Here is a 24,595-nt window from a genome sequence, read left to right as displayed (position 1 = left end):
GTTAAACCTTGTGAACTCGAAAGTAGCAATATTAAATATTGTATGAGAAGCTTGTCAAAAACTCTTCATAAAACGTGGCCTAAAAGCAATATCATGAGCTCCTTTTTATAAGCGTGGCACATTTTCAGTATAAACAAAGAAGTCACAATCTTAAAATTCTGGAGAATTTGTATTCTAAGGGAGATTTGAAAAACAAGTAATCATATTTTGTATGATAATTATAATGGTATAGGTAAAGGTACCCTTGACCGTTAGGTCCAGTCGCGGACGACTCTGGGGTTGCAGCCCTCATCTCGCTCTATAGGCCGTGGGAGCTGACGTTTGTCCGCAGACAGCTTCCAGGTCATGTGGCCAGCATGACTAAGCCGCTTCCGGCGAACTAGAGCAGCACACAGAAACGCTGTTTACCTTCCCACCAGAGCGGTACCTATTTATCTACTTGCACTTTGGTGTGCTTTCAAACTGCTAGCTGGGCAGGAGCTGGGACCGAGCAATGGGAGGGCACCCTATCGTGGGGATTCGAACCTCCGACCTTCTGATCGGCAAGCCCTAGATTCTGTGGTTTACACCACAGCACCACCCGCATCCCTAATTATAATGGCAATATCACTTAAATTAATTGTTCTCCACACGAAAGCTCATACCAATGACAAACTTAGTTGGTCTCTAAAAAGCAGGTCAAAATGCAAGTAGATAAATAGGAACCGCTACAGCGGGAAGGTAAACGGTGTTTCCGTGTGCTGCTCTGGTTCGCCAGAAGTGGCTTTGTCATGCTGGCCGCATGACCTGGAAGCTATACGCCGGCTCCCTCGGCCAATAATGCGAGATGAGCACGCAACCCCAGAGTCTGTCACGACTGGACCTAATGGTCAGGGGTCCCTTTACCTTTACCTTTAAGGTGCTACTGGAAGGAATTTGTTTTGACTACGACAGACCAATACGGCTACCTACCTGTTTCAAAAAGTCAGATATTTGTTTATTTCCTTGACATCTGATAGGAGGGTGTTCCACAGGGTGGGTGCCACTACCAAGAAGGCCCTTTGCCTGGTCCCCTGGAACTTCACTTCTCACAGGGAGGGAACAGCCAGAAGGCCCTCGGGAGCTGGACCTCAATGTCCGGGCTGAATGATGGGGGTGGAGACACTAAAATATACTGGGCCAAGGCTGTTCAATGATTGTGCACTCTTTTTGAGGGCTGAATACAAGCTGTGTCTGGGAAATTCCAGACGTATAGCAACTCTAGCACATAGACACAAAATGGCATCCTAGGTAGGTAACCTAGTTAAACTAGATGTGGTGCACTTAGTGCTAACATAAAGTTACAGCAATAAAAGTAAATGGAGATTATGAGGCAAATGGGGACAGAGATGAGACAACCATATACCAGCATTGTTGAGTAGGGTTCAGTGTAGCTGCTTAATTGAATGTGCAACAGAGAGTTCTCAACAGTTGAAGAACCTACCATCCTTTCAAATTTAGCTTTCCCAGAGTACAGGCACCCCCAAACTCGGCTCTCCAGATGTTTTGGGACTACAATTCCCACCATCCCTGACCACTGGTCCTGTTAGCTAGAGATGATGGGAGTGGGTAGAAATAATCTGCTGTAATTACAGTATATGAGGATCACAAGTTAGTGGTGAAACACATGGCATATGCCTGCAAAACACCTAATCCATCCACAGCCCACTAGCCATGTATTGAAATAAGCAGGAAATAAAAACAGGAAGTCTATCACTCTTAGTGGGTTATTTTCTGCTTGGAGGTTTCAGACTTTGCAGGCTTTATAGGGTTTATCAAATGGCAATGTCCCTGCACAGTTGGGTTCTGTATGCATAGTTGACCCAGATTAACCTCAGTGTGGCTGCCTTTCCCCCCCTTTTTAGCGCACTCTTGTTTTGCTTTTGTGTGTGTGTGTGTGTCAATCCATGTTTAACTGAGTGAACTGGAGTTCAGAGAATAAGAGAGCCCCAAATCCTGGACCTCTGTGGAACATAATACTAAATGCTTTTCCACATTTGCCATTCTGCAGAGTTAAGAGAGGTTGCTTTCTTGTGCTTTTCCTCATCTGTCACAGTGGCAATATGTAGTGACATTTCTAACTGCTAGCATGGAAACAAGATAAAACGTGTTTGGGACAACTGGGAAATTTCATTTAGACAGAATGTCAGACCCTAGTCTCCAGTGTAAATACTGTAGCTTTACCATGTCCAGCTTTATGATATCATTTTATGTAAAATTATATCAGAGTCTAGCTATGAGCAGGAAGACCATTGCGCTTGTTGAATAAACTTCCATTTATCCTACCATTTAGCAAAACCTGCATCCCCTCCATATCACTGCCTTTTGTAATGTATAACAAATTTTAAAAGGTGCCTAGCCTTGTAAAAGCTCAAGCACTCAAAAGAAGCCCTACAATGCCTTGATCGCAGTGGAGTTCTGAAGGTTTGTTAAGCCTCTTCAGCAAAGCCATCTCCTGGCCCACATTTTTCTTGCAGATCAAGTTCATGCTCGCTAATGATTATTTAGATTTCCACAGTAACCTAACACCGGTATTTCAGGACAAATAGGCACCAGTGTGGCTCCTGAATGAGCAAGCTCCATGTCTTCATAAGCCATTCCATTCATTTCTCTGACATGTAAAAAAAAGGGGGGGTAGGGCAGCTTTCATCCTATTGCCAACTCTTTTATCTTTAAAGCATCAGGTTTCCGGAAATCATTCTGCCTGCGCCACAATTTCAAAGACTACTCTGGACTATTCAGAAACTTTTAATTCTCATAGTTTTCAGTAGACATTTCTTCTTTTCCACACACTCCAAAAAAACTTAGTAAAAGTATTTGTGTGCAGAGTTACTTCACTTCCTGCTATTGTGGACCGTGCATTGTTTAAAACGATGCTGTGTTTATATACATTATAGTAAAGGCTATGGCCACAGCTATTGTTGAAAGATGTTACACAGCCATTTATCACAGTATGTCAGCAAACCCATTGTAAAAATGTCCTGCTAGTTAAATGAGGCTTAGATTTAATGGGGCTGTAAGAAAGAAAGAGTTTCTTTTATCATACTGTAAATAAGGTTCCTATAGCAATGTCATTAGGTTAAGGTGGAGGCTCCCTTCTGAATTAAGATAGCAACACCTCTTGCAGAGGTAATGAAACAATTCCAAAAAACCAATTCTGGCAGTGTTTTTGTAGGGAGCGGTGCTTTGCTTTGTCACAGACATAGACAGTTCTGCAAAATGAATGTTGAATGAGACATATGGTCTGCTATATGTTTCACTTGCCAATGAAGCTACGTAGTAAGCTATTTATGTCCTGCATTTGGGAGGATTTCAGAAAACATTCAGAAAAAAGTACTTGATGGAAAGAGGTTATTGAATTCAGGGCTATGTCTGCACTGCAAGTTACCTTGCTTCTGTGGAATCTCAGAGACTGGAGGGAATCAAAAACTCAGTAGGGACAGTGCCCATCTGCTCCCATCTCTTCAACTCCCTAAACCGTTCGAAAACCAAGGCATTACTTCCAATTGGCTGCAGGAGCTTCCTGCATGCAATCGGAAGCTGTGTAAGCCACGTTGGACGTTTGGCTTCCGAAAAACGTTTACAAACTGGAACACTGGAACGTTTGCGGCGTTCAGGAGCCGATTTGTTTGAGAACTAAGCCGTTCTAGATCCAAGGTACCACTGCAATGGTTGATCACCAGAGATCTTCTCAGGTATCAAAAAAGGAGGAGCAATTTGAGCTAAAATAATTTAAAATTTAATTTTAACCATTTCAGTTTACAGTGATTTTAAAAATACGGCAATTATCAGCCTAGAAATCCCTTGTGGATATAAGGCCTCCATTTCACACATCACTTTTGTGTGACTGGGGAATTGTCTTTACATATGAGCTCTGTGTGCAATCTTGAGTATGCATGGGGTTATGGATTTGGCTGTCTTTTTAAATGCTAAAATAATACACCTTCAAAACAGAATTTTATCTCAGACCAGCAGCATCCTGCCAGTTTTTAAACCAGTTGACGACTTCAGTGTAATGATACCTATTCCTATCTCAGTGCAAAGAGGGGGATATCTGTGTTTATCCATGTTTGATACAAAATGGCTCTTCTGTTGAAAGACCTCCAGACCAAACTGATAAATACAGTGGTACCTCGGTTTATGAACACAATTGGTTCCGGAAGTCTGTTCATAAACTGAAGCGAACTTTCCCATTGAAAGTAATGGAAAGTGGATTAATCTGTTCCAGACGGTCCGCGGAGTACTTAGACTGAAGCGTTCATAAACTGAAGCGAACTTTCCCATTGAAAGTAATGGAAAGTGGGTTAATCCGTTCCAGACAGGTCCACGGGGGACTCAACCTGAAGTGTACTTAACCCGAAGCATGGGTGTAATTGGTTCCGGAAGTCTGTTCATAAACTGAAGCGTTCATAAACTGAAGCGAACTTTCCCATTGAAAGTAATGGAAAGTGAATTTATCTGTTCCAGATGGGTCCACGGCGTTCGTAAACCGAAAATTCGTAAACTGAGGTGTTCATAAACCAAGGTTCCACTGTAGCTATGAAATTCATTTTTAGGGTGTTTGAATTCAAATCTTTATAACTTTCTAAATGGAAGACTCGTATGCACAATTCACAGGTCATCATAATAGTAATGAGACTCGGAAGAATGAATATTTTAAAAAGCATTGTAACAACCATAAACCACAGACCCTCCTTCACTGACCTAGAGCTATTTCAATCATTTGAAAGCCTCTTTTTCATATGCTAAGGTTTGCCCTCTTCACATACCTTTCTGTAATAATGGTCTCTTGTATAGTCCTATCTTTCTGAATCTTTATGCCTTCCTTGAGCACTTGCTTCTTTCAATTCTTTACGAGATTTGAGGTCTCTTCATTACCGTTTTTTCTTTCTGCTTTTTGAATTGTTTAATGCATATCCTCTGCTTAACTCCTCTGTTTACTCTCAGCTTTTGTGATGTCTTCTGATCAAAGACCTGTTTTTCTTTCCTTATTTTAACCTTTTCCCTGGGTTGCCTGCTAAAACCTTTTATTCTTGCGATGGTGACAAAATGCCCCTGTACACTGAACTCTTACATAGTTGTCTTCAAATTTCAGCATGCATGTTCAATTTTATTTTTTGTTAAGAATAGATGGCTTGTTGATGATGCCGATTAAAATGTTGCAATGGGAATGTGTTGTTTTCTTTTGCTTTTGTTTGACTAGGTAGCATGCACCATTGGAACTATCTTAGGTCATCCCCTTACTTTCCCTCCCATTTGATTCCCCCTCCCTCCCTTATAACATTTCTAAAATATTCTAAAATATTCCCTTTCCTCTCTTCTTTTACAGCCCAAATCCTGGTTGATGATCTTGTTCTGTCTCATTATAATTACTCTAATCAACTTCTTTGGCTTTCCTTTGCTATATCTCAGCCCTTTTGTTTCTTTCTGCTAAGTGCATTTATCATGCCCATCATTTTGATGACAAAACAAGTGTGCTCTTTAAGGCTTTCCATTGAATGTCTTTGAATTCAGCATAAATACACTGACGCTTACTTATGGCCTTCTGCCAATGTTAGTCTTTGATTTAATCTTACAAACCTTAAATGTTCTTTTTCAGGGCATTTCTTTTTAATATATTCTGTCTGTTACAACAGTTGCTGGAAGTTTTCAAGCATGTGAATGGGTCAGACTATCATTTTCCAGCCACAAAATGACTTTCTAATGTTACCTATTGGTATATTTCTATGAGAAATTATTGGGTCTTGGAAGGGCAGTGAGCCAGCCCAAGTTCAAAAGATTGTCAGATTTAAAGTGGCCTGTGTTTGCAGTGCATGTGAAATGCTTTAATGTGTTCGAAATATTTTATATATATATATAGAGAGAGAGAGAGAGAGAGAGAGAGAGAGAGAGAGAGAGAGAGAGAGTCCAGTAGCATCTTGTTGTTGTTTAGTCGTTTAGTTGTGTCCGACTCTTCGTGACCCCATGGACCAGAGCACACCAAGCACTCCTGTCTTCCATTGCCTCCCGCAGTTTGGTCAAACTCATGTTTGTGACTTCGAGAACACTGTCCAACCATCTCATCCTCTGTCGTCCCCTTCTCCTAGTGCCCTCAATCTTTCCCAACATCAGGGTCTTTTCCAAGGATTCTTCTCTTCTTATGAGTTGGCCAAAGTATTGGAGCTTCAGCTTCACGATCTGTCCTTCCAGGGAGCACTCAGGGCTGATTTCCTTAAGAATGGATAGGTTTGACCTTCTTGCAGTCCATGGTACTCTCAAGAGTCTCCTCCAGCACCATAATTCAAAAGCATCAATTCTTTGGCGATCAGCCTTTTTTATGGTCCAGCTCTCACTTCCATACAGGTATCTGAAGAAGTGCATGCACACAAAAGCTTATACTGTACAGTACCAAGAACAAACTTAGTAGGTCTCTAAGGTGCTGCTGGACGAATATATGTGTATATATATATATATATATATAATCGACTGTGTCAGACCAACACGGCTACCTACCTGAATCTAGAAGCTTTAATGTGTTGTAAATGCAGAACTGTTTGTAAAATCTTGGTGGACATAATATATTCTGAGCACAGAATTTGATACTCCATACCACGGATTTTGATTTCTTCCTCAGAACTTTTGTTATTATTATACATTTGTGCTGCAATCCCATGCACACATATTTAGAAGTAAGCTCAGTTGAAAATCTTGATTAAATATGCATCTGCTTATACTGTAAGGCGTAAGCCCTGCTCACATCCTGCATTTTATTGTCAAGGCCTACTAATTATGTGCATAAGATATTTCTTATCACTTTCCCCACTTTTTCTTCTGCTTCTCTCATACTTCTCACTGACATTATTTTGTCTACTTTTAGGTGTAAAGCTTTTAGCAGGGTCCTGTTTTACTTAATATTTTAAAGCATCATATAATTGATGGAACTATATAAATAATAACAACAGTATAAGAAACACTGCCCAACTTAACCCATGCCAAAGGGAAGACTCTTTTTCTAGCACCAAAATTCATCAGCACGAATCAGGGTTGTGAGGGAAGTTAATAGAATGCACCTCACTGTAGTGTACTCATTTGGAAATTATGGCTTAATAAAATAACTTTAAAAGGCTCTAGAAAGTGATAATTTTTAAAAAAAACCCTTCTGTGGCTTGAAGTATAAAATGCACAGTCACAAGGGCATGATAAATTTGCTGTTTTAGATATATCGTCTATTCATCTGACTTCAGTGCAATCATAGCTGTACATTTAATAGCAAAAATAATATGTTCTGTTTAGCATCCAAAACATTTGAGGTGTAGAGACAAAAATAGATGAATTACAAGCTTTGGTTCAGGATTGCTATAAAAGTTTTAGGTACTGTATACTTTTGAAATCATTGGCTGTCCTCAGATTCACTTTTGTAAGTGAAGTAAAGAGAACCCACCACTACACTTGGTAATGTTAGATTAGACCAGGCATCCCCAAACTTTGGCCCTCCAGATGTTTTGGACTACAATTCCCATCATCCCTGACCACTGGTCCTATTAGTTAGGGATCATGGGAGTTGTAGGCCAAAACATCTGGAGCGCCGCAGTTTGGGGATTCCTGGATTAGACTTCAGTTTTTATATGCCACCAAGGCAGCTCACAACTAGGAATGTGAGGAGGCATCAATTTCTGTTCTCTGTCCCTGGCACACTCTGTAGATGACACCACAGGAATAATGAATTTTTCTGAATGGCTTAGGGTGGGTTTATTGACTGGGGGCGGGGCTTACCAGTGTCCTGTCCCCCTACCCCACCTCATTATAAACCCTAGCTTCTCTCCAACCCTCTTGACTCCTGCAGATAAAAAAGGAGAAGGGTATAAGCAAAATAACCCACCACCCTACTGAAGCCATTTCTGCGGGAGAAAGATGCTGAAGACAGGCATGGGACCTGCTGGCAAAGCAAAGGGGATGGGCAGAAGCATATAGGAAGCCTTTTGGTGGAAAATGTACCGTGTTTCTCATATTATAAGACATGTCTTATATTAATTTTTCCTGAAAAAAACACAGCATGGCTTATTTTCAAGGGATGTCTTATTTTTTTAATTAAGTACCGGTACCGGTATCTGTACAGACCACAGACCTGCTCCCACCGGGTCTTCGTGCGTGGCAGGCAGAGGCTGCAGCCGGGTCCCGGGTGTCCGCGCGCAAAGGCTGCAGCCGGGTCCTGGGGCTGCGCGCTCAGGCTACAGCCAGGTCCCGGGTGTCCGCGCGTGGTGCACAAAGGCTACAGCCGGGTTCTGGGGCTGCACGCGGCAGCAGCAACCCTTCTTTGCCACAGACCTTCTTCCACCACCCGGTACGGCTTATTTTCGAGGTATGCCTTATATTTTTCCACCTCAGGAAAATCCTGCCATGCCTTATTTTGTAGGGATGCCTTAAAATATGAGAAACACAGTAGTAATAATGGCCCTGGGTGACAGGAGAAAGACTGGTCTGTGGCATTAGAGGTTTTGTGGGGCTCAGAATCTTGGGAGGGCTATGCCCCACTTTGCCCAACAATTTTAGCAACCTGTATCCTACACAGGTTATCTGCCTTCTCCATTCTGTCACTTGGGGTGATGTTGCCAACCATGCCTCCACCACACAGGGGCATTCATGACTAAATGGGGTGACACTTTTGCCATCTGTTTGATGGCAGTCAGAATGTCTCTTTTCTCCTGCGGTACCTTCCAGAACCTTCCTATTGAAAGCTCCTGGACCTGAGACGTGGGACAAGGCAGATAGATATAACTCAGTCCCAGATCTATCTCTCTCTCTCCCTCCGCCCCGCCCCCCTCATCTCTCTCTCTCTCTCTCTCCCTGTGTGTGTGTCTTGCTTTCCCCCACCTTTGAATATGTATTCTAGCTGCTTCCTATCTCTCTACCACACAGCCTGCTCTAGCCCCTTCAGCCAATACTATGAGGTGCAGCAATGCCTTGTGCTTTATTCCCAAACCTTGTGCTCCAGAAAGGTGACCCACATACATCCAGGAGGTCAGGATCCGCACAGCTGAGCTCCAGATCTCCAACCCTGGAAATGATTTTTATAAAAAAATAAAAAAATGATTGCAACCTAGAAGAAGAAAAATTGGAGGTGTGTTTGGGAAGGGAAATTTAGTTGCCTTGTATTATTTTTCTCTTCTTGCCTTTATAGCAGCTGCAGCTTGCAATATGCTTTTGATCTGGATGCATATTTAGACCTTGACTTCTATTTATCAGCTATCTATATTATACGAATCTTGCTTCTTGTCAGTCTAATTTCTAGTTGCTGCCGGCTCCTGACACCCAGCACTTTATCAAGCATAAGCTGCTTGGCTCCTATTACTACTGATTTCAGCATTGCTAATAAACAGCAACACCAAGGCTATATTTCCTGGTTCCTGTCACACTGCTGCTTTCCTGGGTGAAATAAAAGTCCTATTAACATGCTCCTCCTCATTGGCTCTGACAGCTTGATTAATTAGCTCCCCTCTTTAGATGACCTCTGCACTGACATGACAAGGAGGTGAATATAAAATGAATAGTTTGTCCATATAATGGGCTACTGTAAGTTTCTAGAGTTTTATCAGATCAGACTGTCTGGGGCCGGGAACCTGGAGTATAAAATCTATACTCCACAGCTGTCGAGTTTTGAACTACAAAGCTTTACAACATGGTTCAAGAACTTAAAAACAAAACATAGCTGTTAAAGAAAAACAAATATCCAGCATGGCTGTGCTCTTTCATAAAAAAAAAGCCTTTGCTCGTACTGCCATAAGCTCACAATACAAATGTATTTCCTTTTTACATTACTAGATAAAATGACCCTTTGGCTTTCATTTTTTAAAAATTGAAAAAATATAGCATGCAACTCTGTGGGCATGCAGTCGTCTATAGGCACTGTTTTAAAATATCCCTGTAGTTAAATGTCACTCTATAACAGAAAGGTGGAGTTGGTAGCTCAAGAGATGATGTCTGTAAAAAATTACAGTCTCAATTTTGTTATGGAAAGCCCACAGACCTTCATCTTTTAGCCCATGTAACCATTTTAAGACACAAATGTGTAAATTTTAAAAGTGTGTTTCTTTTCTCATTTTTATACTTTCAGTAGTTGGCGTCATAAAACAAATTGTGTGAATTATTTGATGTGGAGGATTGCTAAATTTTATAAATGGCGATTAGGCCTTTTCAGTGTTCTAGCTTATAAGTGGAAAACCAAACTTCAAGTTCCTTGATAAGTATGCTGATTTGGCTGAGTCCCAAATTGAATTGGACTTGATTTGGGGAAATCCTGACATCAATCAAGTTGGTTTGAGATGGCCACAGATTGCCACAGGTAGAATTGTGTGGCACCAACTGATCCAGTGCTCTCAGTGGGTGTGGCAGCCAATTGGAAGCCGCATTTTGGAAGTCGAACGTTTCAGAAGTCGAACGGACTTCTGGAACGGATTCTGTTGGGACTTCAGAGATATGACTGTATTTATTATTTTAAAACATACAAGTATAGTTACAGCAATTATAAACACACAGCCTTTTAATGTTGACATAAAACAATTCTATTTGTGGTTTAACTTGATTAACAAATGGTTAATTAGAGGTGAAGAAGGAAAAAAGAAGGTGGGTGCCATTTTGTGGTCTCTGGGGGCATCTCGGGGCCCATAGGGTACTGCAGATCTCCACTTCTGCAGACAGAGGCAGAGGTCCACTGTGGAGAGGGAAAGGAACAAAATATGTGGGGTGGGGGTGGGGTTAAAAAAAAAGGTGGAGGGAGTAATAAGCCTTCTTCCACCTTTTGGCATTGCCAGCCCAATCCTAGGGTTTTGGATTTTTCTGCCCTTTAACAATCTGAGAAAGGAAAATCATTCCAGCTCATTTCATGCTGCTTTGTTCTAGTTTATAATATTTCGTAACATGCTTACTTCTATAATTATTTAAGTAAGTACTTAAATTACTTACTATAATTATTTCTTTTGAGAGCTGCTTTGATTACAAATATTGTGGAAAATCATGACATAAATATCAAACAGTATTATTTAATCACATCTTTTCTCTCTGGATGCTATTACATAAAAATCAGAAATTCAGTTTTATATATTTGATGTGTCATTAGATTTTCTCTCTGTGTGTTTAACCACCAATGAAAGTGCAGGTGTATATTAAACTGTTGAATATTAAAGTAATGGAATCTCCCCCCCCCCCGAAAGAACCCCTTAATAAGTGATTCTTAATCAGTAAATTTTATGTTTCAGTTCAAGCTCTGTTTTAACAGCGGTCTCATATTAGTTTCTGTCAAGTATGTGCTTTTCTCCTAGAAACTAAGGTTAAAGGGGCCGTTTTTCAGGCAACAGAACAAAGAGAGGTGGGCTTAAAATTAGATTTTGTATAAACCTATTCTCATGTGAGCTGACCTCTTTATTTAACAATATTGAAACCAAAAGAATGACCCACATTTACACCCGATTTTTTTTCTTATTACCATACAAACCCTTCCCTTAACTCAGTGTTTTTGCAGTCCCAGAACTGTTCTTTATAAACTTCCTAGTTGTTTCTTTATAATCTTAAACATCTTCATTGCCCAGCCCTACCCATATGCAAATAAATGGCCCCTAAGTCAGGTTCTGTAAAATATAAATTCCGATCCAGTTGTCCATAAACTTTGAAACTGTGATATAGAAAGGTTGGGTTCTAATAGTGCTATAAAGTGTGTTCAAGTGTTTAAACTTTCAATCAAGCCAGAATTTGGAAATCAACTTTTGTGGATCTGGGCTGTTTGGAAGCCATTAACTATAGTAAGGTTTTGTTTTTTTCAATAGTAGCTATCTGTGATTTTCAATAGTAGCTATCTGTGATTTGTTTGATTTTCCCCAAACAAACAAAAGGAGCAACAAAGTGGCATTTGTATATATTAACTATAACTTTCCAATGTTACCAAATGTTACCAAATGTGGGTGCCACTAGGAACTGTGGTTTGTTTAAAATAGAAAGTGGAAGCTTTTGCTGTCTGCTTCTGGATTGTGAAAGGGGAAGGAAGGGGGGCCACACAAGTCCAAAGCTTGCAGCATCAGATTCTCATAGTGGGAAGCCATAGTTTCCAATTATCAAAATCCAACCACTGAGACAATAGCATCTTTGTGCCATTTCATTGACTGCAATCAGCTTATTCCAGAGACAAATTTTAGAGCCTCATGCAAAAGGCTGTAACTATTTTTTGAGCTTAGAGTAAGAGGGAAGCACATTCCTAACAGACATAATTAAAACAAAATACTTTGACAGTTACATTTAAATTTTAAATTGTACATTTATTTTAATCATTAATAGAGTTGCCCCAAGGCACTTATTTTTCATACTGTTTCGAAGTTATTTTTGTAAAAAGCTTCTCTCCTCCACCCCCTAGGCCTTTTTCCTCCCACCCCCTTTTACAGTAGAAGATTAAAAGTCTTGCTGACAGCTTTTGCTACCAAAATTGGTAGAACAGTTTTGCAGATAGAGAATAATTATAACTGAATACTTACAACTGTAAATACAGCAAGTAGGAAGTGGCACGTTCAATCTTTTCTCTGATTATCATTAGAATAGCAGCAGCAAATGTGAATTGATGCAATTTATGCTACCTTTAACTCAAGCAACTACAGGTCTCCTCAAGTAGGCAATGCAATTTGAATCACGAGACCAGTGCAGATAGGTCTAATATTCTTGCTGGGCTCGCACATACGGTATTGTTGTAGCTCACTGATCCCTCTTCTTTGAAAATGCTGCAACAGTTTTGAAAATGCCAGTGAACACCAGAGGGGCAAAAGAAGCAGATGAAGTGGGGCAGGGGGCACAGCAGCTATTGTTGTGTTTCAGTACCCACCCAAACATAGGGGTGCACTGCCAGAGGGGTAGAAACACATTTCTAAACACCCATTGGCTGATTAGTATGTGCAGCAGGGCTCAGGAACTAGGTGCCATGCACACGATTCATCATCCAGGTACGCACAGATACCTGCTTCTATTTCTTTTAATTTTATCAATCCTCAATTGTTTTTAAATGGTGGGTTTTGTCCTGTGTTCTTGGTAATTAGTATTTCTCTCTATGCTGCCTTAAGTCCCATCGGGGGAAAAGGCGGGGCATGAATAAGTAAGATTTTTTAACAATAAGAAAGAACCCAAGGGACATTTGATAAGACACAGCATCATAACACTTTTGGATACTCTAGATGTGGAATCCACAGATGTGGATAATCTAGAGTGGAACACCAATTGACTCCTTCAAATAGATTGCAGAAAGCTACAGTTACCTTCCCGTAACAACATTTACTCAGCATATATATTAATTTTATTGTCAGTATGCTTCCTCTTGTCACACAGGTTTACTCCTGCATCACGTACAAATTACTGAAAGTTATGCAAGAAGAGGGCTTCATGTGCCTCTCACAGCAGCATCACAGGCGTGCCTTTGCCTTCAACCCTGCTATTAAGCCGTAGTCGCCTGCAACTTGCCATTCCTCTCCCCCCTTTCACTTCTTTGCTGCATTTTGACTGGGTGGTCTCCGTTCCCAAAACGGAAGAAGTGCTTTTTGGAAGTTATTTTGTGGAAGCCTTCCATTGTTTTGAAAGATATAACATAATGTGAGTGAGTGTGTTTGTACTGTGTCACATGAGAAGGTTATAAAAAGATCTGTGGAAGTTCAAATCTGTCAGCACATAAAACGTAATCACACTGCATCTTTGTGTTTACTCTTAAGTGAGTTTAAGAGTATGGCCACAGGCCTGGAAACGATGCCTTATGAGGAACGGCTTAGGGAGCTGGGTATGTTTAGCCTGGAGAAGAGAAGGTTAAGGGGTGATATGATAGCCATGTTCAAATATATAAAAGGATGTCATATAGAGGAGGGAGAAAGGTTGTTTTCTGCTGCTCCAGAGAAGTGGACACGGACCAATGGATTCAAGCTACAAGAAAGAAGATTCCACCTAAACATTAGGAAGAACTTCCTGACAGTAAAAGCTGTTTGACAGTGGAATTTGCTGCCAAGGAGTGTGGTGGAGTCTCCTTCTTTGGAGGTCTTTAAGCGGAGGCTTGACAGCCATCTGTCAGGAATGCTTTGGTGGTGTTTCCTGCTTGGCAGGGGGTTGGACTGGATGGCCCTTGTGGTCTCTTCCAACTCTATGATTCTATGAGCTGACATTTGCCCTAGTCAAGACAGAGATTATTTTTGTGATTTTGCAATACGTATTCAAATACACCCCATGGCTCATTAACTAGTTTGCAGTGTAATTAGGGTCTAGAATACCTCAGAAGGGCTGAAGGGTTTGTTGTTTCTCGACTAGTAACTGAAAGTTAAAATCATTATATAGAGTTTACCTTAAGACCAAACTTTAAATGGTTTCATTTTCTTCAACACCTCTTAAGAAATATTGTTTGTTGGCTGAAGGTGGAAAGGTTGGGTATTTTGCATATACTTGCCTAATTGTGTACTATAACCAAATAGCAGAATTTGGATTTTTCTTGCGGATACTCTATATTTTACAATACTGAATTACAGACCTCCTTTCTCCAGTGTTTTGTGAGAATTTCAAGTAGAGATCAGGTGTGTTAAGAAATTATAGTCTGAAAAGACAAGCTGTTGAAATGTTTGCACAGGAACAAAACATAGAAATGCAAGCTTGCACATTTTCCGACCAGAGGCAGCAATTCTGTTTTGGAAAATAATAGTGTAAATGGGAAGCACAAGTCATTTGTGCTTTCTGATTCCCTTACATCTTTGCCATATGAGAAGCTTTTCTTAGTTTCAGTTCTGCCATGGTTTTGTAAGTGCTTTAGAGCAATCTACAGTCTTGCAACGGTACTTCCTCTGGAGCACAACCTTAATCATGTTCCATCCATTGTTTATCTAAACTTATCTCAGTATATTAGTCAGTTTCATATGATACTTAGGTGCCGGTGGGATAATGAGTCCTGTCAGCAGAAGCCCTACATAATGGCTTCCACTCAATCAATGGGGTTTCCCCCCCTCTCACCACACATCCCTCATGCCCCCTACATTTTGCTTGGGGAACAGGGTTGAGAGCACCCCCAAGAACTGCATGCAGGGGAAGGGCAGAATCATTCAAGTTGCCTCAACTTTAATAAGAATATTGTAATGGTATAAAAGGTTCAGAAAAGGGCAATCAAAAATATTCAAACGTGTGGAGCGACTCACCTATGAGGAACCATTGCAGGGTTTGGACCAGGCACCCCCAAACTTCGGCCCTCCAGATGTTTTGGACTACAATTCCCATCTTCCCCAACCACTGGTCCTGTTAGCTAGGGGTCATAGGAGTTGTAGGCCAAAATATCTGGAGGGCCGCAGTTTGGGGAGGCCTGGTTTGTACTTTTTTTAGTTTAGAGAATAGGAGAGGTAAGAAGCGACATGACAGAAGTTTATAAAAATTTTATGTGGCATGGGAAGAGTGGATAGACTCATAACACTAGAATTCACGGAATGAAGCTGAATGGTGGAAGATTCAGGACAGATATAAGGAAAGTACTTTTTCATGCAGCACGTAGTAAAGCTAAGGAAGACATGCCCACAGGAGACAGTGATGGCCACCAGTTTGTCCAATCCTCTTAAAGTTGGTAAAAGTTATCCAAATTAGAGATGGCTATGCTTTACCTCCACAGTTGAAGGGGGAAGTGCTTCTGAATACTAGTTGCTGGAAACAACCTAGGGGGGTGCTCTTGCCCGCAGCTCTTGCTTGTGGGTTTCCTGTAGGCATCTGGTTGGCCACTATGAGAACAGGATGTTGGACTAGATGAGGAAGTGGCCTGATCCAGCAGATTCTTCTTACACTGAAGATGCTGTCTCCTAATGCTGAAATGCTTGACCTGACAGAACAATCGCCTTAGTGTGATGTTGAATTCCTCCCCATATATAAATTAAAAATCCTCCTTAAACCTTGGGATACTGTTGATTCTTGAATACAATGGAACAAATGCTTTCCAGTGGTAAATTGGCTGCATGAAAGAAAGGCAGGAGCTGTTTCAGTAGCCAGTTCAAGAGTTCATGCACACTTCTGTGAAAATGAAAAACCATCTTGAGCATTGTTCCCTTCTGTTCCAAGTACAAAGTGCCCTCCTTTGACCTTTCTTTTGCTAATATAAATTCTTAACAGCCTGAAAATCCCTTTGCACCAAAGGAAACAAACAAGCAAACAAAACATCTGCAGCACATGACCCTTATGAGAGGATATGAGGGGGAATGAACCTTGTGTGACAGATTCTAGTCACTACTAACAAGCAGCCCAATATATATCACCTGCTTAAGTTGAAAGTCTTGGATTTAAAAGGATTTAGTTCCCATTGAATTCAGTAGCTATATAATTTTTTTAGTTTAATGGATCCAAATTATCTGGGCTTCTCCCATGCCTAGAAAGCACACGTCCAAGTGGTTTTCCACTTGTCCCATCACTTTCTTGGGGAAAACCCATTTTTTAGCACTAAATTGAAGCAAATGTGAATCTGTGGAAAACCCCATTTACCTTTGCTCCAATTCAGCACTGAAGAATGGGTTTGCTTCCCTTGGGTTTTCATCCCCCCCCCCATAATCAAAATAACTAAATATTCCTTTGAAAACGAACAGTGATCATTCTCTGTTAAGACCTAGGAGGAATCTTTAATACAAAGCAGACTTCCATGACCTATTCATACCTCTCATATCACAATTGTGGGCATGTGACTGTATTATTATTACAGAAACGTTTGTAACCTGAAGCGTTTGTAACCCGAGGTACCACTGTATAAGTGGCTCTTGGGTATCTACAGAAAGAAATGCTATTTTTTTATGAAAAAAAATTAAAGGTTTCTGTTTAATGCATTTTCTGCTTTCTATGGTTTTGTGTTTACAGGTTCAGCCTTTGCAATAGTTTTCTGTGTTACGAACATGCTCTTTCCACTCACTTCATTAAATGGAGAAAGGGCACAGATGCATGCAAATATTTGTGCGCTCTTATGTTTTATTGAAAGGCTCTTCTTTATTTTGCAAAAAGGTCACCTGTTCCCTTTTCAGTTCGTTCAGTTCAGGACATTCTCTATTATTACAACCCAAATGTAAAACTGAAATGGATACTCTCAGGCCATATTTACAGGGCAGTCCTGTAATTGAACAATTCTGTGAATGCATATTTAATGCCCTGTCCTATAATTTTTGTACTGCAAATGGAATGATCTGCCTCCCTAGTAATCATGGGTGTTTGTGCATTTTACTTTGAGTGCCGGCAGAAATAAAAAAGGCTTTCATTACTGCTATTACTTGAGAGTGTTTCCTTTTGAGATGGATTCGAGGTACATGTAGGCTGTGAAAAGAATATTTTTTGAAAATTTTGTTCCCAAGCTATTCATTTATTGTATTAAGGGAAAAGACTGTTTCACGCCAGAGGTCTGTAAATGCTACATTTGTGGTTTGCTTTGTTGTTGTTGTTTTTTAAAAAAGGAATATACATTACATAAAAACAGGTTTCTACAGCCATATAAATAGGTGAATATGCATAGGGTTTCAAAACTGAAATTTGTCCCTGAGGATGGGCTAATTCTTGGTGGTGGTGTTGCTGCTGATTTTACTCTGCTTTTTAGTAAACATCTATATTATTATTAATTACTTGCCCTTAGCTCTAGGGATCCAGGGCAGCTTACAACAATTAAAACTTGCCGAAAGCCAGATGCACCCCTGTGGGCATGGAACGCCATAACTTAGGGGCTGCCACAGAAATGCCCTCTTCCAGATTGTCCACCCCCCCCAGTTTATGAGAGCAGTTGAACCAGTAGGGCCCCCTCTGTTGATGTTAACATCTGACAGGATCAGTAGGGAAGGAGGCGGTCTTGAAGAAGGTAGTGCTACACCCCCTTCTTTTCTTTTCTTTTCTTTTTTTTAAAAAAACCCTCCCTGGACCTGTTAACTGCCTGTTAAACTACTACTACTTCTTTGGCGATCACTCATAGCTGAGTAAGATTATCTTCCATGAACACCCTGTGGCAAACACTCCCTTTTTGGGCAAGGTGCTTAAGAAGGTGGTGGTGGAGAGGAGAGTTTGGCAGAAGAGGAAATAAATTATGATTAGTAACTGGTGGCCCAGATGGCAGTCTTCAGTGTCCAGATTTAGTGTTGAGTGCTACTGCTCAACACTACTCAACACTACTATGCCGGCTCCCTCGGCCAATAATGCGAGATGAGCGCGCAACCCCAGAGTCGGTCACGACTGGACCTAATGGTCAGGGGTCCCTTTACCTTTACCTTTACCTGCTACTGCTTGAAGCCACTGTAGCTAACGTAATTATGGTAGCATGTGGGGTGGTCGTCATTAGGTGAATAGTGAGGCTATGTATGCTGTTTAGCAAGTTAGAACTTGCAAATGACGAGCAAAATAGACTGGAAAACTAAAAAGAAGCTCAATATTGATACCATGATAGTTGCTAACTGACAGAAGTACAATGGGCACAACTGCCAATTGTAGGGGAAAGTTAACAAGCATACTATAAACGGGGTGGACAAAGGGGAAAGTTTTTTCTTTTAGTTATTCTCAATGGGTTCTCACAGTGACTTAAAATCCTCTCTCCTGTCACTCAGAAGTGTTTGTGAGATTAACACAAGTTATGAATGACATTGCCTCCTCTAGCACTAGTGTTTCTCTGAGCCATAGTTGCATGTGGGGATTTTGTTTTGTTTTATTGATTGTCACACATGTTCCAGTGTTAGGTCATGGCTACACCATGGAAAAACTCAAATCCTGAATGTAAATTAAACTGTGAAACCTTCTATTGCCCTAAGAGAAGGCTTTTCATAACATTATTTTTGCTTAGTGAAACATCAGTGTTTGAAGAATAACCTTTGGCAGCCACCGGTGCCCTACAAGGAAGGTATTATTCCTAAGAATCAATCTGCAGTCATCATTTGTATAATTAATGTAGCAAATTATAGCTTTTCTGTCTCAAACCTATGTGACAAAAAGATGTTTTAACATTCCATTTTTCTCTCTCTTGGAGACTGTGGTCAGTTGTGTGGGTTCACTATGACAGTGGACTTACACTGTTATATTGAAATATAGGTCTGTTTCTCAGCTCTTTTGCCTGTATGTAATCGTGAAGAAGCGTTATCTACAAATAATTTGCTCTATGCACAATTAAAAAACAAAAACAAAAAAATACTCTTCCACATTGACTCAATATATCTTCTTTCCTTCAAAGGACACCATGGTTTAATGGATGGGGCTTTAACCTACCCAGAGGTCAATCACTGTTGGACAAGTGGAATCTTATTCCCGAAGGTATTGATATATTAATGACTCATGGACCTCCTCTTGGTAAGTGACACAAAAGCCAACAAACAGCTATCTTGAGCTAAGAGTTTCATCCGTGAGCAGTTTAGCCAAGTCATTAAGGAGAGGGGGGAGAAGTTGGTCACCTTTCTGTTCTGCGGTGAGAACTATGCCTTCAACTGGACTCACTAAATACTTTCCAGTTGTCTTGATATTAAGGCAGCTTCCTATGTTCATAAGAAATGAACCAGCTGAACGAATGTCCTGTGGTGCTGAAATAGCATTAGCCAAATTTGTCCCTAGTGTAACGCCTTTCAAGTAGATTAAGCAACACCAAGGAGGAATGTGCTGCCTCCATTCATATTTGATATAGCTCTTGCCCCTCTCGGATCTTTCCACTCTTCTGATCTTTATTAATGCATTATTTCAGACCGCAGACTTTTGTAATAATTGATGTCAGACTTTATGGATTTTCTGCATTATCTGTAGAACTTAGTGGCTTTTTTCTTTTAAAGCAGTCAATTAATACTAACTTGCTGAGAGTCTTTTCAGTGTTGCCCTGTAGTGCTTTCTTCATGGCCAGGTCTCAGGAATAAATGGGTATTGGCAGACCTCATTCTTCTCGAAGTCATGGAAGGTTATTGTCTTGGTTGAGCACTGTAGCTCCAGTGAGTGTGTGAGGCTCCATGTGGGGACTTGCCCAGTTCTCTTCAGCAGAAAATCCCATTTGCAAAGTATTATCACTGAAGGGCACATTTTCCAATCCATATACAGTGGTACCTCTACTTACGAACCTTTACTTACGAATTTAATGCGTTCCGAACGCACATTCGTAAGTAGAAAAAATTTGTAAGTCAAACCCCTAGGAATGCATTAGGAGAAAAAATTCATAAGTAGAAGCAACCCTATCTAAAAATTCGTAAGTAGAAAAAATCCTATCTAAACCGCATCCAAGATGGTGGACGGAGCTCCATTCGTAAGTAGAAATATTCGTAAGTAGAGTTATTCGTAACTAGAGGTACCACTGTATTCAAAATAAAGATATACATGGGACTCTGCACAAGGAGGAACTACCCTTTTCAGTTTGGGGAACGCTTTATGCACACAGTTGCATTTTCAAGTGCTGACTATTGAGCAGGATCACGTTAGTTTTCATAGGAACACTGTGAGATTTACACTGTGCTGTTTGTATAGTTGGCATACGTAAGGTACTAAAGTTGATACTGACCAGCCTGTGCAGAAAGTAGCTACAGCTGCAACCTTATACAAATTCACCTGTGAATAAGTCCCACTGAACTTAGTGGTGCTTACTTCTGTGTAACTGTGTGCAGGATTGCAGTATCTGACAAGCAGTCATCACCTGACCATTTTGGCAAAGACCATTATGAAAAGAGCAGGGGGGAGAGCAGGAAGATGCACCGCTGCCGGGAATAAATGTCATAGAGCCTCACGCTATGTAGAAGAATCTATACCTGTAGTTTAATAAATCAAATTATGTGGAGAAAAATGTTAACTGGGAAGGAGGGGGCAGACATCAAATAAGAAAAAAGAATCCATTGGAACCTAAAAGAGACAAAGTGACAATGAAAAGTTTCTTAAAAGCCATTGTATGCTTTAATGGAGATGTTAGGGTTACAGATAATGCAATAAACCTTCAGTGAGTTATGGCTTCCTGAAAGTCTGCATGAAACCTTACCTGAATAGAGAAAATTAAGAACATTGATTACATTTTGCTTTTAGGTTTTCGAGACTGGGTTCCAAAGGAGCTTCAAAGAGTTGGCTGTGTGGAACTGTTAAACACAGTACAAAGGCGAGTAAGGCCCAAACTCCATGTCTTTGGTGGAATCCATGAAGGTAAGAAATACGCTAGATATGAGGATGTTTACTAAGATAATACCAGAGTTAAATGGCGTGCTATTCTACATTAGGAGATTTTCAGACAACCCACAAACATAAAATCGACTCAATTATAAAGCAAATTGTTTGGTGCTCAGTCAGGACTTTTATATATTTGAGGTTTTTCCCCAGGTGGCCATACAAAGCATTATAATCATATCAACAAATGATATTTTTGAGAGGAAAAAGTAGTAAACCTGCAGCAAAATGGTGGGCAGTGATCGAAATCATGGAATGGAAAGAGACCCCAAAAGGCCCTGAGCTCTAACTCTCTATTAAAAGGACATGCATTTATCTAGCCTCCACATATCGGTCCTTATAGTCCAGAATAAAGTTTGCTAGCAGTAACAGCAGGCATAAAAGGGGAATGAACAGTCTTTTCATATTTCTTTGCTAATTTACACTGTGATCTTATACAAACTCACCTAGGAGTAAATCCTAGTGGATTTAGTTCTGGGTAAGCATGCATAGATTGTGCTAGGAGCCCTACAAAGGAGGGATTGAGTCAGGGACCCCACCACACTGCAGAGCTGCCTTTGGGTGGCAGCATGGCCAGGAAGGCTGGGAGGAGGGAGATGAAGACAGAAATTGGCACCTGAAGCCTTCTTTATAGTGCTGCCCTAGCAGGAATGCAATTGGGCTCTGCACCAGGTCGCAAAATGCATTGGGCCAGCACTGGATTGGGTATTGCTTAAAATGGGACTAAGTATGACAAGGAGGGAGGGGTATTTGAAAAGTTTTTTAAGTGTAATCCCCAATACAGTGAAGAGTGTTTACCTGATGGGTTATTTCTTTTTCAACTCAAATACCGTTGTCAGCCAGCACCTTTTCCAGTATCAACCAAGTTTTGCCAAAGCAAACTTGTTGGGATGCTTTTTTTAAGGAGGAACTTTGGGTTGAACCTAATACCCTGACCTCTGATACTTCAGGACAATTGCTTACTGCCATACTGGAAGAGTCCCCCTCCGACTTCAGAAAAGCTGAGTGTGTACCAGTATGCAGATGTCCCTGGTGCCATCTCTGTTTGCTTGGCCACTTGGAGGTCACAGGAACAAGGGATTGTTGGACTTCCATTTATTTTTATGTAATTTATAAATACAGTGGTACCTCGGGTTACGTACTCAATTCGTTCTGGGGTGCCGATCGCACCCCGATCATCCATTTTGCCCATGCGCAAAAGCGCGATATCACACTTCTGCGCATGCGGAGACAGCGCGCACGGCGAAAAGCGGCAAAAAATACTTCCGGGTTTGCGGAGTACGCAACCCGAAAGTACGCACCCCGAAGCATATGTAACCCCCAAGGTATGACTGTATAAATATTTCTATCCAGCCTCTCCAATGCCAAGGCATTCTTTACTCAGGGTGGCTTACAACACTTGAAATCACAGATCATTGTCAAAGAATGTTTTCAAAGAAAATACAGCAGATGAAACACAATGCTAAAGGTATAATCTTCCTGGTAAAGAGTAAAATGTCTCCCAAAATAAAGCTGTCTTCGTATTTTTGCAGCCCCTGTCCCTCAAAACACCGTTTTGATGCATCCTAAGGCTTAGCAGATAAGGGTGAAATCCAGTTTATTTCTTTTTTGTCTGCCCACCAAGAATCCTGTATGATCTGCCAATGTGGAGGACATCTTTAAACAATTTAAAGCCAGTCAAATAAAAGAGACCATCTATAATTATTTTATATGCAGCAAGTGGCTTCATTTTGCATATGTTTCTTATAGAACATTCAAGATGTGAACAGCATAACCCAAATACTACAGCAGATGGAAAAATAAAAGCTCAAGTAAAAAGGAGTTTTTAACAAGAATATTCTGGATTAAATTTCATAGGTTTTTTTTATTAAAAAAATAGCTTGTTGATATTTTAGATGAGCTTTTCAAAACATTGAGCCCCCATGCTAATTTCAAATCAGGTAAATTTCTTTTCTTTTTAATTTTTTTAAAAAACATTTAGAAATACTTTATTGTTTAAAATATTGTAAATTGTTGTAAATATTTAACGAACCTAAGTAGCTGTTGCATCCTAGTGAGATAAATACTAAAAGTGCTGCGGGAAAGAGATCAGGGCTTTGTGACCATAGAGCTAAAAGTTACACATTAAAATGCTTTGTATTAACTTCATTCCCCAGGTTTCTCTGCTGTCTCTAACTATAGGCTTACAAAGTTGAGAACTTTGTAGAAGAGAAGATAGCTCACTTGCTTGATATTGTTTATTTTCACCTATAACCCCCCTCCCCCAAAGTCCACATGAGTTTGAAGCAAATTAGATTTTATGACTGGACTATATAGTCCTGTAAATAATAACTTTTTAATGAAAAAAAAACATTAGCAGAGCCTTAACCACAGCAGTATCCATGCAGTGCTCCTGTACATCTAGGAAATGATAGACCATTTTAAAGTAAGTATTAATGCGAGCATATCAATGCTAAGTGAATACCAGATGGCAAAAAAGTTTTAACTGCAGCATGCAAAGTGCAGTTTTTAACTGCAGCTTTTTTAGTTGCACTGCAAATTGAAAGTAATCAAAGTATTGAAAGTATTGGGCAAAGCCCTCTTAGTGCGGGCCTTATGAAACACTACTGTGAGGCATAGGATTGTACCAATTTAAGTCTGCAACTTGGTTGGTAATACATGCTGTAAGTATTAAGCAAATTTAATGAGTGTTCAAGAGCACTTAGATTATACAAATTCGATTAATATGAGTTGCTCCATCAAGAAACCACTCATTGCAATAAAGGGAATAAGATTTAGTATTTTTTAAAATGTCTCATTCCACTCTGCCCTTGCCCACAATACATTCAAAAGGAGGTTCCCGCACACACGTTCTTTGCTTGAAGCAGATAATGCCCACAAACTGATGCTGCCTATATGACTCTTCTGTCCCCTTAACTTGGGCCCAGCAGCCAGGCCCAGGTGAAAGAAAACACCAAAAAGAGGCCACACAACAATTGTGAAATGGTTGTTCTCATGTGTAGCACAGATATTTGCCCCCCCCCAGTTCCATTCCAGCAAGCTTCCCTTCTCTTTCCAGTGCCATATAAAGCTGTACCAGTGGAGGCAGTAGTTCCATCCTCACTCAGCCTATTGCACCACAGTGCAATTTGCATGAGTTCCTGATGCTAGCACAATACAGAATTAAGCCAGCATAGTCCTCATTGTATTCCATCCAAACTACTCAATTTCTGGCACAATGGCTTACATGTATGGTTTCCCCCCAAGAGCCATTGTGAACATGAACTCTGATGGTACATGCATACGTTTTGAGATGATGGAGCGTGCACTGAATGTATCCCGTCCCACAGCCCGTGCATGACTCAGATCTTCAGAGAATGATGGGTCCCTGGTCTTTCCCTCGTGCAGATCTGATGATGACTACAATTACAGTCATACCTCTAGTTGCGTTAGGTTCATGTTGCGGATTTTC

At 40.5% G+C, this 24,595-nt stretch overlaps 1 protein-coding gene across 3 annotated transcripts in view; it reads left to right on the top strand.

Moving 5' to 3' along the window:
* MPPED2 (metallophosphoesterase domain containing 2) overlaps positions 1 to 24,595 on the top strand; it is a 129,282-nt gene that overhangs the window by 101,772 nt on the left and 2,915 nt on the right. For all 3 annotated transcript variants that reach the window (XM_035117881.2, XM_035117862.2, XM_035117871.2), the window contains 2 exons: positions 19,199 to 19,314; positions 21,010 to 21,123. In XM_035117881.2, the coding sequence (XP_034973772.1) occupies positions 19,199 to 19,314; positions 21,010 to 21,123 (230 nt within the window). The remainder of the gene's footprint in view (positions 1 to 19,198; positions 19,315 to 21,009; positions 21,124 to 24,595) is intronic.

This window comes from Zootoca vivipara, chromosome 1 (assembly GCF_963506605.1).
Source record: "Zootoca vivipara chromosome 1, rZooViv1.1, whole genome shotgun sequence".
Lineage (NCBI taxonomy): Eukaryota > Metazoa > Chordata > Lepidosauria > Squamata > Lacertidae > Zootoca > Zootoca vivipara.
This window is presented reverse-complemented; position numbering and strand designations above follow the sequence as displayed.